The sequence below is a fragment of the Sarcophilus harrisii genome, chromosome 4 (genome assembly GCF_902635505.1).
Source record: "Sarcophilus harrisii chromosome 4, mSarHar1.11, whole genome shotgun sequence".
NCBI classification, from domain to species: Eukaryota; Metazoa; Chordata; class Mammalia; order Dasyuromorphia; family Dasyuridae; genus Sarcophilus; species Sarcophilus harrisii.
In genome coordinates this window covers 326,127,119-326,142,027 of record NC_045429.1, presented here as the reverse complement: position 1 = coordinate 326,142,027, position 14,909 = coordinate 326,127,119, and the positions used below count along the sequence as shown (strand labels likewise).

The 14,909-nt window shown below is 45.3% G+C and overlaps 2 protein-coding genes across 26 annotated transcripts in view; one reads left to right on the top strand and one right to left on the bottom strand.

Annotated features, from left to right (window-relative positions):
• The window catches only part of MAPT (microtubule associated protein tau), a 156,065-nt gene extending 150,664 nt beyond the window's left edge, over nucleotides 1-5,401 (top strand). For 17 of the 18 annotated variants that reach the window (XM_031965950.1, XM_031965962.1, XM_031965949.1 and 14 more), the window contains one exon: nucleotides 2,831-5,401. In XM_031965950.1, the coding sequence (XP_031821810.1) occupies nucleotides 2,831-3,046 (216 nt within the window). In that variant the 3' untranslated portion in view covers nucleotides 3,047-5,401. The remainder of the gene's footprint in view (nucleotides 1-2,830) is intronic. The other variant, XR_004233836.1, reaches the window with a different exon arrangement.
• An 8,473-nt stretch (nucleotides 5,402-13,874) lies between these two features.
• Nucleotides 13,875-14,909, bottom strand: part of KANSL1 (KAT8 regulatory NSL complex subunit 1) — a 180,484-nt gene continuing 179,449 nt past the window's right edge. For 5 of the 8 annotated variants that reach the window (XM_031965944.1, XM_023502457.2, XM_012548451.3 and 2 more), the window contains one exon: nucleotides 14,410-14,637. In XM_031965944.1, the coding sequence (XP_031821804.1) occupies nucleotides 14,410-14,637 (228 nt within the window). Of the gene's footprint in view, nucleotides 14,638-14,909 lie in introns of all 8 variants that reach the window. The other 3 variants (XM_031965947.1, XM_023502459.2, XM_031965945.1) reach the window with 1 other exon arrangement.

Here is a 14,909-nt window from a genome sequence, read left to right as displayed (position 1 = left end):
TCTGCAGTTTCTTTTCTGGTTGTCTTGTTGTTTATGCTCATCATAAGCACAATGAAATGATATTTTTCTGTTACCTTTGGATTCTCTTTCTTTTGTCTCTTCAAAGAGAATCTATTAACCATTTCCCCATCCAGGTGAAGCTTCCTTATGTTTTGCATCTTCATTTGGAGTGAAAATGCTCAAAAGAAATATGCTTGTGTTCCTCCAGTAGAACGTCAGCTTGTTGGTCATTTACAAATACTTCACATTTAGAGTATCAGCAACTAAATAAATGTTTATGAATGGTCTACAAATTGTTTTTTATCATTTTCCAATCCCTTATTATTACTCCAGATTGAGGAAGGACTGATTTAGGACTGAGGACTATTCAAAGTTTCTCTTTCTTTCATGGGTTTTAAGTGTTCGTCACCTAATGGCCATACTACTGGGGACTGAGCCTGCCTCTCTACTTTTAGCTATGTTGGTTTTTGGAAACTGAAGCCTTTCCATATGGTAAACAATGCCAGGAACCATGCTGCCAGCAGTGTTTCCAAGACCATGGGGTTATGCAAACGGTAAAGTGCTGTAGAAATGTGATCTGTCACATAAAACAGAATTGGGCAATTGGAGGGAAGAGGAGAAATCCCTTCACTGCATTCCTCATTGGCAGTTTAAAAAAACAAAAGAAAACTGTACTCATTCAGAATTTCTAATAAATCAACCAGTGTTATCATTTGCCAAAATTAGCCTGCTAAATCAATTGAGTGTTAGCCAGATGGCAGCGGATATATTTCACCGACTGAAAAGATGACACTGATTTTCAGAACTTTTTTTATATTTGGCAGTTTTATCATACAATCATTTCAGTTGCATTTGGCTCTTCATGACCCAGTTTGGGCAAAGATACTAGAGTGGTTTACCTTTCTTTTCCCAGCTCTTTTTTACAAAGAAAGAAACTGAGGCCAACAGAATCAAGTGTCTCATAGTGTCTGAGGTTAGATTTAAACTTGGTTTGATGAGTCTTTCTGCCTCCAAGACTGACATCACCTGGCTGCAGTATAAAGTTCTAAATATGTTAATCTCATCTGATCTTTACAACTCTGTGAAGTATGTGCTATTATTATCTCCACTTTAAAGATGAGGGAACAGAGATTGGAAGAGGTTACATGGGTTGCCCAGGATTACATGACTGGTACCTAAGGTAGGATTTGAATTCAGGTCTTCCTGAGTTCAGTTCCAGGGCTCCTAACACTTTTTCACCTAAATTCCCATATATATTTTGTTCTCCTCTCTTCCACCTCCTTCCAATAGAATATAAATTTTTTAAAGGGATTTTTTTGTCTTTATATCTTCTGTCCCTATGGCTCTGGCACATAGTAGGAACTTAAATGCCTGGACAATTGTTAAGTCACTAAATTAAAACTGGCCGCTGGTATCTGTTTTTGCTAGAGTGGTTATTTGAACCCAGAGTCTTTTTAAAAATAATTTATTTTTTTTAATTACCATTCTAAAATTTTGAGATCCAGATTCTCTCCCTCCCTCCGCTGCTTCTTCATTGAGAAGGCAAGGACCTGGAACTCTTAAAACTTTTTCTAAACAGTTCTGAACCTTTTCCTCAACAACACATTCACAAAGAAATCAGAATTAATGAGGCTTGATTGGATAAATGTATTTCCAATATCCCCAGGAATAAAAGCATTCAGATTGTCTCCCCTGGTTAAAAAATAGTAGGTACTTAATAAACCCCTACTTTCCTTCCTCTCTCCCTCCCTTTCTTGCTCTCCTCTCTCCCTTCCTTCCTTCCTTCTTCTTTTTTTCTTCCCTCCCTCTCCCCACTCCCTTCTTTCTTCCTTACTTTTCTCCCTCCCTCTTTTCCTTCTTTCCCTCCCTCCTTCCCTTCTTCGGTCCCTCCCTTCCTTCCTCCTTCCCTCCCTCCCTCCCACCACTTTTTTCCTAGCATTGTGAATTTGTTGGCACATCAAGGTTCTAACCTGTTCCCTGTTCTCTGCTGGTGTAGCCATGTACCTATTCATACCCAGTCACATGTAGACCCCACCCCTTTTTCTTCTCTTTCTCGTGACTGCCTTCCATTCTATTCATCAGGAACTGGACGGGTGGGTATTATGGTAGCACTCCCAAGAATCAGAACTGCCTATATAAACATATAAGAAATGATAGGAGACTTGGCGGGTGGGAGTAGATGGGGAACCACTGAGCCCAAAGTTATCTGAAGACCTAAGAGGTCTCCAGCTTAGTGGTAGAGCCAAGATTGGAATCCAGATGCTAGGTCATGGGCGGCTCACATCAGTAGGTGGTTAGAAAACAGTGATTAAAAAAAGATGACCTCCTCCTCTCCCCCCTCCCCCCCACTACTACTATTAATTGGCATTTATAAAGCGCTTTAAGGTTTGCAAACAACTCTATAAATATATCCTTTTATCCTCATAACCACCTTGGGAGGTAGGTGCTATTGTCATACCCATTTTGCAGATGGAAAGATTCTAAGTGCTTTGGCGGAAGTCGCACAGCTAGTGTGTGTCGGGCGGAGCTCCCGACTCGGCTCCCAGTGCCACGCGGCCCGTGGCCTCCTCTTCTGCACTTGCCTTTGAGCTCTCTCCCGTGGAGCAGGCCGGCGGCTCCCGGAGCAAGGCTGTTGGCGCCTCTGGCCTCGGCGCTGGGCCCTGAGAGGCGGCGGCTGACTGCCTCGGGAGTGGGAGCGGGGTCCCAGCCCTCGGCCCTGACGGGGCGGCTCCGGGGCTCGGAGCGTCAGGCTCTCCTCCTGGCCTCTGAGGATCGCGCGAGCTTCCCTCCGCCCCGAGGTCTCTGATCCCGGCCCCTTTTCTCCTTCCAGATCGAGTCTCACAAGCTGACCTTCCGTGAGAACGCCAAAGCCAAGACTGACCACGGAGCAGAAATCGTCTACAAGTCGCCCACCATGTCCGGGGACACCTCCCCCCGGCACCTCAGCAACGTCTCTTCCACCGGAAGCATCAATATGGTGGACTCACCTCAGCTCGCCACGTTGGCTGACGAAGTCTCTGCCTCCCTGGCCAAGCAGGGCTTGTGATCTTGCCCAGCAGTGTGGTAATCATGGAGAGAGGAGAGAGAGAAAGAGAGAGAGAAAGAGAGAGAGAGGAAGAAAGAGAGAGAGAGAGAGAGAGAGAGAGAGAGAGAGAGAGAGAGAGAGAGAGAGAGGAAAAAGAAAGAATAATTGTACAGCCCTTCTTCCTCTGTTCCTTTCCCAGCTGTTTCTCACAGATTACCTAATTGGTTAATGATTTAACCTGCTGTTGGCCTCGGTGGCTTTAGCTCCAGGACCTTAAAATCAGTGATGGGAATAAAAGCAAATTTTGTCTTTACAAATTGAATCCTTGGGGCTAACAGTTAAAATAAATTTAAATTGTTTTTCAAAAGGAAGCCACACCCACATTTTTCTAGGCCAATTCGATTAAATTATTCCTTTCCCCCCTCCCCCCTCAAGGTGGGAAATGCTTTTCATGCTGCTGCTGGCCAGTTTCAGGCATTGGGCCTGTGCCCATCTCCTCCTAGGCCTCCTACAGCAGCAGCAGCAGCAACGGGTTTGAAACCTGCCTTACCTAGAGATTCACAGAGACCCCCAAGTCACATTTATGTCAGAAGAGAGTAAGAGAGAAAAAGAGAGAGGGAAAGTAGGTGGCACTGAGCCCACCCTCCTCTTATTATCCGAGCCCAAAGGAAGACCCGAAAGGATGAGCTGGGATAGTCGCCATGGCAAAACCGAGTATCTAAGGTGCTTTCTAGGGGGACGCGGAGCAGGTGTATTGCTGGGGGTTCTTGCTGGGGGATTCTGCTGCTGCTGCTGCTTTGTTTTACGGCTCTCTGGGGAAAGGGGTCCTTTGACCCCCTTGAGTTTGTGAACCACTTGGGAATTCAGTCTGGGCTTTCTGGAACCCACTAGGAGTTTCTTCTGAAGACTACCCTCCATGCAGTGATGGGGTAAGAAGGATACCGAGCCTCCTCTTAAAGGTATTGACCTTGCTGTCCTGAAAGCAGCAGGAGGGGCAGGGAGGTTTGTTTATTTGCTTTTTTTTTTTTTTTTTTTTTTTTTCTTTATATCCAGAAGGGTCATGATGCAGGGAGAAGAAAGTCCTAGGGCTAGAGTGGTGGTGAGCAGTTTGTCCAGAGGAACCACCATTCTTTAGCATCGTGTACCTGTCCTATCTTTGTCACAAGGCTCAGAGGACCACAGCCTTTATTTAGCTCTGTAGCATAAGGGGAGACAAAGCCTTGCTCTTGACTGGGATAATTCTTCACCACCTTCTCCCTCTTCTCCCTTTCCCAATTCTTAAAACCTGGGGGCGTGCAAGATATAACCCAAGACCTCCCAGATGACAGTCAAGAGGTTGATGCTGAGGCCCCATGCCAATCCCTGTGACATGGTTGGGGGAAGTAGAAGGTGCTGTGGACCAAACCCCTTTTCCCCTTCTTCCCGTGCCGCTGAAGGCCGTTTTTATGCTCTCAGTATATGTGCTCTTGAAATATTCATCACAGTCAGTGGTTCCTAAGCACACAGCTTCGGTGTTGCCATAATACAGCCATGCCCCCTTGTCTGGCTTACACAGCCTCTCAGCAAGTCCCTGAGGGTCCTACCCTCTGGCATGGCAGCCCCCCAAACCTCTTCAGCTTGAGGAAACAATAGGAGCATTCTTGCCCTGCCCCTTGCTGGGGTAAACACTATCCTGGGTGTTGATTGGGTTGGAGAGGAAAGCTTTTTCTTTAGGGGAGAAGCCCCCCCATCCCATTGAGCTCCAGAGTCTCTCTCCAAACCTTTGCTTGTCTGTAATGAGCATCTGTGGCTCACTGTTTTGCATCTCTCCCTTTCCCAACTGAATTTCAACCTTCCTTGTAGGCCCTAAAAAGTCAGTTTCTACTTCTGGGCAGTCATTGATCCTTGATTTTATTGCTTCGTGATTTCCTTTCAGAAAAAGTGCTGTGAGAATTGAACTGACATTCTCAAAGATACAGCTGGTTGAGAGAGCTGGAGGATGCAAGCCATTTCAGGAGGGACAGGTGGTGACCCCTTCCCCCCATGGCCCATTATCCATTACCTGTCAGTGAGGGCCCTGCCACTTCTAGACACAGTCACCAAATCCACTTCCTTTCCAGTGTACTCTCTCCTTAGGAAAGGTATCTCTGCCTTCTCCTCCCGCCCTCATCCCTTCCAGAGGATGCCCAATCTCTCTCTGCCCCTCTCCTCATCAACTCCATATACAATTGAAAGATGCTTCCGTGTTTGAGCTGTGGAATAAGTGAACAGAGGCTTCTCCTTCCTTTATTTCCTCATCAACTTGTGGTGTATAGTTGCATTTGTCTTGTATATGCTTGGAATTCACCAGGGTGATGATTGTAAAAAACAAAAAAAAAAAAACAAAAAAAAAAAAAACGCATGTATCATTAAGTGCTTACAGAGAGGACTCTAACCCTTGTGTGCACCCAGGGGCAGCCGTCCCCCACCCCCGAGCACAACGAAACAGCGCCAAGAGTGAGAACTGAGTTCTTAGTGTCCCAAGGGCAATGGGTCCTGGGGGACTCAATAAGCCAGCCCTCAGCTCAGCACTGAGAATATCCCAGGCACTGCCGCAGACCCCAAGCAGAGGGGCAGTCGACAGCCTCAGGTTCTTGGAGGAGCGGGGAGAAGGACGTGGGAAGAGGCGCAGAGGACCGTCATGTCAGCTCCTGACTAGGCCTTCTTCATCCCCGGCCCCTCGATGCAAAACTGGCAGATCTGGAGGGAATTCAGCACCCTGTGGACTTGGCCAATTCCCCACTTGTGGAGCTTGATGAAATGAGGCTGTCCTTGAACTGCTGCACAGAGAAGCAATGGAGCCTCCCTGCCCCTGGTCACCCCATGGAGGATTCATGCCCGTTCTTCCCTCCGCATGTCCATTTGAAGATAGGTTTTGGAGAAAGAGAATACCGGTAGGCCTGTGGACAGCCAGATGCTCACACCAACTGGAGCTGAGCAAGGCAGCGAGACTCTGATGATCCCAATGCAGACTCTCCCTTAGGGGGTTGCTGCTGACATGCTTTGGGGCAAGGCCCAATCTCCCTGGCTTCTGTTGCCTCATCCTTCCCATCAGGGGCTGAGGATCTCCTGGAAGCTACCCTCGTCCCCTGTATCCCAGCGGGAGGCAACAGATTTTCCTCTGGGGAAGCTGGGGTCCTCTCCGATAAAGGGGACCTGAGCCAAGGGAAGTGCTGGGCCTGAGAGCACCTAACGGGGGTCACAAGGCCAAGCCGGCTGCCAGAAGCCCTGCAGGGGCCCGAGCTGCCCGACTGGCCACGTTGGAGTGACCCCTGCTGAGCTCTGAAGGTCAGAGCTCGGCTAGACTGTGTTCCCTTTTATCTAGGCTTTCTCGGAGCTGGTAAGGCAGGCGTTGGGTGAAGGATGGCCAGGACCCACGTGGACACGAAGGATTATGCCAGAATGCTCCAGGCAGGTATAGAGGCCCTGACAGCTCAGCCATTCTGGTGTCAAAGATGGGAGGAGCAGATGGGTGTGCGTTATCAGTGAACAGAGGTGGCAGGATGGGGCAAACTTAGTTACTTTATGAAAATATATGTTAGATACCAGTTTATCACATTGTTTCATACCATTCCTTGCTGTTGTGTGAGATAAGAAAATGAATTTTTCCTGGAAAATCCTATCTTGAAGGGAAAGTGCACCACAGCTCTCTGAAAATCCTTCCCAGCAGGAAGCAGCCTCTCTGGGTTAGCCAGGGATGCTCAGTCGGGCTTTGGTCATTTCATCTTGAGTGTTCTCAAATCTCTCCAGGCATAGCTCTAGGTTTGGGCTCAGACACTGCAGCCTCAGAGGCTCTCCTTCCCTTCCCCTCTTGCCAGGAGGTTTGGGGCAGCTCAGTCACAAAGCCCTCCAACCCAGCCTGAGCCTGGCCTAGGGAAGCTCCCCCCTGCTGAGGAAGGCCTTCCACCTTCAGGCTGGCAGAGAGCACCTTTTGCTGCCCAGCTACAGATCCCGGAAGCCAAGCCCCATACTGGAAGCTTGTGACTCGGCAAATGCCCATGAAGTTGGCCAACTCCCTGCAGTGGAGGGCTGGAGGCATGGAAGCGCACCTCCGGGAAACCCACTGATACATCCTTCCTGGGCCCCAGGGAGTGACCAAGCAAGATCTCCATGTTGCTCTTTCTTGTAACCCGAAGTCAAGGCAGGTCAATCAGATGGGCCTCCAGGGGAGGGAAAACGGATGAGTTTGTACCTTATGGAATTGCTGCCCAGATTCAGTATTCTTCACTTCCTTCCTTTCCATCTTGCTTGGAGTAGTTTAATGGGGCAGAAGAAGTGTTCAGGGCCTAGGAGGGTATGCTTGATTGGAGCCTTATTGCCTTGAGACAACACATGACACAGGTGCCCTCCACCTGGGTGCGGTGGAGCTCTTTGGGGGAGGTAGGTCTAGCTTTAGGAGGAGCCAAGGCCCTCAAAGACATCGGTATTTATGAACAGATCAGGGAAATCTTGACTTTATCAACATTGGGTTGGTGGTTCTTCCTCCCAACAACAGCTGGAGGAGGTAGCTGTATTTGTAACTTAGTGAGAAAAATTCTTAAAGGGGCTTTAATTAGTCAGAGCAAGGTCGGAATGTTCTATCTCCAAGCCACCAATGCCAGCCACAGCCACTGGCTTCTAGGGACACAATCACCATCACTCAGCAAAACTTGGGGTAGGGTTAAATAAAAAGACCTGCAGCCCTGGTTTTTCAGTCCTCCCACCTAAACCACCCTCACCTCATCCTGTATTGAATTCCACTTAGATCACCTCTCATTATTGGAATCTATTTCCTGTTTGTTCAGTAAGGTAGTAGAAAATTTTAAATGGGCAAGACAGCAGGAATCTTGGAGCTGAGTGTACTGACCCTTAACTTTTTACCCCTTCAAAACCACCTTTGTTGACAGAAGAGGAAGATGGGAGACTCTCTCTTGCACACTGGTACACACACACACACACACACACACACACGTACGTACACACGTCTTAATGAAAGCTGCCCACTATGAGCTTTGGACCTCATAACCATAAGCAGAGAACTTTGGGGAAATTTTGAGGACTGGCCAGACTTCAGAATGGTCTAGCTTCAAATACCCCGTTTTGGCCCAGTCTTATCTCTGTCCGGTTCTCCCTCCTCCCGTATCCTTCCTTAGACATGGGGAAGCCATTCATCCCAATGAACTTCTTAAAGAACTCATGTCCATGTCCAGAAGACACAGGCTTCCTTTCTTTCAAGTAGCTGGATTCATCTTTTTCCACCTGCCCTGTGACTGCTGAATTAACTAATTTACTGCTCATTTGCTATGGGGAATTGGGAGCAGGCAAATTACTTTTCTCCTCAGACTGTTTGAAAAGGGTTACAAATGGGCACTGCCCTTTTATCTATGGCTTAATCTTCCACAGGGCCTTGACCCCACAGGGAAGCACAGTTCCTGCATTGTATGTAATCCACATGGTTTCCTAATTAATTTGGGGGTGGGGGTGGGGGTGGGAGTATTGAACTCATCCTAGCTTAGCTTCCTGTCTGTGAATGTCCATAGTATTGTGTGTTTTAACAACTGGTTTACACTGTTGCTGTAAAAGTGAATTTGGAAATAAAGTTATTACTATGATGAAAACAAAATACTTTCTTTGTGGAAGGAGGGAGGTTAGCATGGAGGGGTGACAAAAGAGAGGGCCTCCAGGATATTGAGAATTATTGTGCCTGTCCCCTTCTCTGCAAACATGGGATTTGGTTTCAGAGTTCATTATCATTTACCTAGGTAGTCTCTCTGAAAGGCGACATCACCTCTCAAACTCTCCATCCATCCAATGGTCCTATTAGGTGATGTCCAAGGTCCCTTTCAGCTCTATCCTATGTAACATGCATATGGAGTTATTTTTTGACACCCATTTCGCACTTCTTTTAGTGGAGATTTCAGCATTTCACCTTAACATTAGCTGGAAAGATCAAAGCCGATATCTGAACCCCGTTATCATCAAGTCAACATCAACTAACATCTATATCAACCACCACTAGCACTTAAGGTAAAAGAAAGACCACAGCCGTTAAGTCATTTTTCACAGGTTTGTCACCAGAAGGAATCCTATTCTGGACTTTAGCCTTAAAGGAGCATCTCAGGAACAAGGCCAAGCACAGAAACACTGCTAGTATTTGGGCCCCGTGTTTCCCATATGACTTAAAAGTCAGTCAAACATCCAAAAGGCCCCCTAGGAAGCAGGACAAATAAGGGAGAAGAGGTTATTTAGGAGATTTATGTGGACCAGGAACCTTGGAACTGGATGCCTCCATTTTTAACAAGTCACTCAAAACAATTAACACTGCAATTGGACCGATGACTGATAAGCTCTATATCATCTAGATAAAGCATCTGTGCCCAAGCCATAACTCACCAAAACCCAGGAGAGATGAGGTACTAAACTCGTTTGAAATTGTTTTCTCATACATGACATTAAGTCTCATGATAAGTTTGCACAATATTCCAGAGTAACTGGAACAGGTCATTCAGACAAAAGTGCTTTTTTTGAACAACTCTGGGAATAATCTGGATTGGCATGTAGAAGTGTATACATATGAAAGTATTTCCCTGATGATCCTCCTTACAGAAATGAGACTGTCATCCCTGGTGATATAGATGACTGGAACTCCAAATTTATATGGCTGCAGCAACAAATCTTTCCCGTCCAGTCTCATCTCCTACAGAATCTAGATGTTGGGGAAGGCAAAATTTTCCCACTCTTGTGAGTTAATTGCTTCCAAATTGGGGTTTAGGGACCCCACATTCTTCCTGCTATTGAGTTTAACTTGGTACCTCAATCTTGGTTTTTTTTCCCTTCATATTCTCTAGGTCCTCAAATGACAATTCTCAGCTCAACACATGCAGTAGTTACTGTAAACAGATGCTAAAAGTATGTAGCATAACAGGGAAGACTCGGGTTTCTCTTGTTACAGGACAGCTCCATAGGTTTCATAACATATTCATATGTCAGGACTTAAGAGAACCAAAGCCTCGCGGTGATATGACACCAAATTTAGGTTTAGCAAAGTCAGAAGGTGGATGTGGGCAAAGACTGCTTCTCTTCAAGATCTATTATCACATGTTTTGACCCACAATGAATCCAGCTCAGGTCCCATCCCTGTCTTAAGACTTGAGGGGGCGGAAAATAGGATATGGAACTAAACCAACAACCTAATAAGCAGAACTCAAATACAGAAAGAGAAATGGGAGAAGAAATAGAAATGGAAGCAGCAAAGAAACTCACTTTTCTGATCTGTGTGTTAAGAAAAGATCATGATCATTTAGACAATTTAAATTTCCGTGAGCATTTTATATAGCATTTTTAAGGTCTGTGAAGTATTTTAATATGGTAACTCATTTGCACATGAGTTAACATGCAACAAGCTATATAGAGAAGGGAAGGAAGTGCTGGAAATAAAACACGTAAGAGTTTGAATGTTGGACACCTTCAGTGAACTCAATCACACTGACAGCTTTTAGATACCTGTTCTGGGCCTAAATGGGTTAAAGGGTGTTACCCAACAAAACAGATGGGAAAACATGGCAAGGTCCTTCATACATTTTACCCTCTGCTGTGCTAAGTGGGCCTACATCGAGCCATCACACCAGTTCTGCCAGCATATATATCCACAGCACACACAAACTGGAGGCAAAAGATCAGTATCCTGGATCAGGAGAGGCTGGAGGATGTGGGGGTCCCCACTATGTCATCATGACAACTTTCACAGGACAGTCTAGGTATTGTTTTGGGCATTCTTTTTTCCAGTGAACCAGGTAGCAATGGTAAGGGCTCAATAGATGAATTAGGTCTATTCAAACCTTACATAAAAGGAAACCTAGGGAAAAGAACTTGGAACTGGAGCATGGGGCACAATTCTTCCAGTACCTTTTAGGGCAGACCTTCTCAAACTATTTCCAATCACAATTATTATTATTTTTTTGCCTGAGAAATTTTTACATGACCCCAGATATAAAGATGTATGAAACAGACATACAAATCATTCATTTACTTGATTAAAAAAATATATAATTTCCCCACATTGTTACAAGACCACATAAGGAGTCTCAAATCAGTTTAAGAAGCTGGACTTTAGAATTACATTTGATGGGGAGGAGATGAGAAGGGCACAGGCTTGAAGAATTTGCCATACTATGGTAGCTTAAGGAAGGGATTCTGGTTCAGGAAAGAACAAGATTTCTAGCCTCTCAGGTTTGTCTGGCCTGAATTTACTCTATGGGAAGGGGGAGAGGGGAGAAATTTGTGAGAATGGGCAGATAGCACCCTGGCTTGGGATTAGTGGAGTTTTTCTAAACACAAAATAAGCACTCAGATTTGTTCCTCATCCCGAAATGGATGCAGGCTTTGCCAGGTGTAGGTCTTCCCCCAAATGCTCACTAGTAGCTAGAATTCTAACATCAAAAGGTATTCCTTTTAAAAACACTGAAGGTTTGTTACAGGACGGCTCCACAGCTTTCTCTGCACATTCATTATCAGGGCTGGACCAAACTATTAAGAGAACCAAAGCCTGGCACTGAGCCTGAGTCCTGGCAAGTCAGAAGTTGAATGTAGACCCCCTGACTTCCAAGTCCAACCCACCACAAGCTACTCTCAGTCACTGGATGAGAATAAAAAACCACAGATGCTAATTGAGGAGCCAGAGTGGAGGGGGGAAAGAAGCCTAAAGCTAGCTGTCAGCAATTACAAAATTGTGCCAGTGTCTCAAAGCACTAGTTCTCATGTCTTAGGAGACAAAAAGTGGCATGCCATACCCAAAAATGCCCTCTGGGACCATTAATATTTAAGGAGTCATTCCTGGCAATTCTCCAAGCTGGGCCACTGCTAGGATGGGCATCCGAGGCTGCACAGCAGCCACCCAGGAGTAATAGTCAAAACAACGTGCCCAAGTAGCAACCAGAATTTGTAAAGGGGTGGGGGGAGAGGAATCTGCCCTCCTCCACTTCAAGGTTTCCTCATAAATTTAAAAGGTAGGGAGATGCACAAATAACTCCCAATTAAAGAGACACTTGTCTATAGTTGAGGTGAAGTGAGGAATCTTTTCTTTACACATCACTGATTAAAATTGAGTTCCTCTGATGGCTTATTAAGTTATTTATGTAATCTCTAACCTTACAACAGCCCTGTGAGGTGTTTTCTAGATTACCAATGGGTAAACAAAGTCTTGAACCCCGGCCTTGGTTTTCACACTCTGCATCCAACCAGTGTGCTTTCCCCTGAAGCCCCTTATTCATCTGGAATGTGAATAACTAACTGTGAAGTGACTCTTTTCAGTCCCACCAATGACCCAACCCAACCAAGGTAGCAATAAGTGCCGCTTCTCTTTGGAAAAATACAGATCTCTGAGCTTTTTCCCCTACCAGGGTCAAAAATTGTACTTGAGTAAAGGTGACCTAATGTATCCTGTTTGGCTTCCTCTGATGAACGTGTTTTCTGGGTTGTCTTTTGGGAATAGCCAAGACTGTTGGGACATACACACAGGGAGAAAACTTATCTCTGGGAAACCTTGCTGGGGGTGCACATCACTGTGCACCAGATTGTGATTCACTGACACTGGCTTGTGACAGAGAAAAATAAACTCTGAAATCCCTTCTCACTCAAATTCTATGCAGTTCTCCCTGTACCTGGCTATGACTGGTTTCTGGAACTAGCTGCTTTGGTTATCCAGGAACCCAATAAATCCTGTTTGCCAACAAAGAATCCAGCAAATAACATCCTGTAATTTTTTTTTAATTTTTTTTCCCATTTTTTTTCTGCTTTTTTTGGGAAGCACTGTTCTGTGCTCTGTGAACAGAATCAAGACATTAACAAAGATCAGCTTCTCTGAAGAAAAGCATTTCTATAGAACAAAGACAGCTACGGATTCCTGCTGCCATTACACAGCTCAAAGCAAGAAAAGAAAATATTTACAAAATACAAGGTGGGGACTTTTTTTTTTTTTTTTTGCATTTTTGTGGGTTTTTTTTTTTTTACAATGCTAAAAGGGTTATTCAGAATTTTCAACCTTATAAATAGAAGAAGCACTTATGCATAGGGATATGGTGCATTATTGTTTTTAAAGAAACAATGACAAACCCTTTAACTAGCAAACAGAAAAAAAGTCACTAATGTTGAAAATTGTGAAAAAACCCCAACCATTAAGCAGTTCATCTACTATTTTTATACGATTACAAAATGGCCAAAAAAAAAAAAAAAAAAGTTATGTCCTTTGTTTTTTTCCTCTTTTTGGTGATGTAATTATACATGAGACAGGCACAAGGCTAAGAAAGATGATTTGGGGGGGGAGGGGGGGGATGGAAAGAGGTGGGGGGTAGAGGTGTTTGATGGAAGAAGAGACTAGGACATTCCACAGGCAAGGGCTTAAGGGATGGGGTATGAGAAAAGAGCCTAGTTGAAACAGACTGAGGAGAATTTAGACATGAAGGAAATGTGTTTAAGTAATCATTTGAGAAGTTAGGATGACTAAATTTATGCTTCATTTTCAAATCCTCCTAGTTGGCTGACTGGGGGATGGTAATAAAGGTTGAACCTTAAACCCTGCCTGTAAAACAAAACAAGTGAGAAATGTGTACTCATGTTATGTGTGTGTGTATGTGTATATGAGAGAGAGAGAGAGGGAGGAGAGAGGAGAAAAGAGAAGAGGGAGAAAGGGAGAGAGAGAGAGAGAGAGAGAGAGAGAGAGAGAGAGAGAGAGAGAGAAAGAAAGAAAATGAGAACGTGAGTGAAAGAGTGAATAAGAGAATGTGAGTAGCTGAGTTGCTATAGTTAAGGGGTCAAAATAAAGGTGATTAAATGCAGAGGGAAAACTAGATGGTTCTTCTAGCCACATTAAAGGGAAGCTCCACCTGTTTACCTGAGGTCTACACACATTTCAGACTGCCTCAAGCAAGCCGTTCAGTAGACCTAGTGGGAGTCAGGGCTGAATATGAATACTCCAATGCCCATGCCCACATCAGCACTCTAATGTCTGGGTTCCAGGTGACAAAAACATGTTTTAATAAGTAAGGAAAAATGAATCTGAAAGTTCAGTAAATCAGTGGGGCTGGGAAGCATGCTAGAACCAGGCAGGGTGGGAAGTTAGGGGTGGGAAGGGTCTTACCCAAAACTTTTGTTTGCCAACTGGAGGAATAGTCCATTTAGGGTGTGCCACAAGACAACATGAAAACCAAAAATGAAAGGGAAAAAAGGAAAGGGGGAAAAGAAGACCAAAACAGTTTCTAAACTCCTTAAATTCACTAAAAACTGTGAAAATTTTCGGCATATGATGTTTGAATATCAAACACAAGAGATTTCTGAAGCTTTAATGCCAAGTTAGTGAGTTCATTTCAGTTGGACTCTCAAACTCCACTTGTTCATCTGTGGGTAGGGCGCTGCACTGTGGCTGATGATGACAGGTGCCTGCTCTTGAAACTTGCAAGAGGAGGGGAGGTGGGTGCACTGTCCAGCTCCCTGCCTCCCTTGCCGCCTGGGGTACGCCGAGTACAACGGGCTGCCCGCTCCTGTGCATCCAGCTGGTCTTCACACTCTGCCTGGGGGCTGTGGGCCAGGGGGAAGCTGCGCCGCTCCCAGGGTTGGACAGTCTGCAGAGCACAAAGAGAGTGTGTTTGGGCAGGGCTTGTGATGCGATTGCCCTCAGTTTGTCCTCTCTCTACCTTTTCCGGTCCATAATTCATAGAGCATGGCTAAGAAAGAGGAGTGGGGGATTGGGGAATCTACTTTGCCTACAGAGTATACACTCTGGACAAAATCTTTTCCAAAACCAGCATTAACCTCTAGAATTTTCCCAAGGCCTTAAAGGAGAACAGGGCAGAGGACAAACATAGAGCTCTGCACTGTCATTAAAAGAACCTGA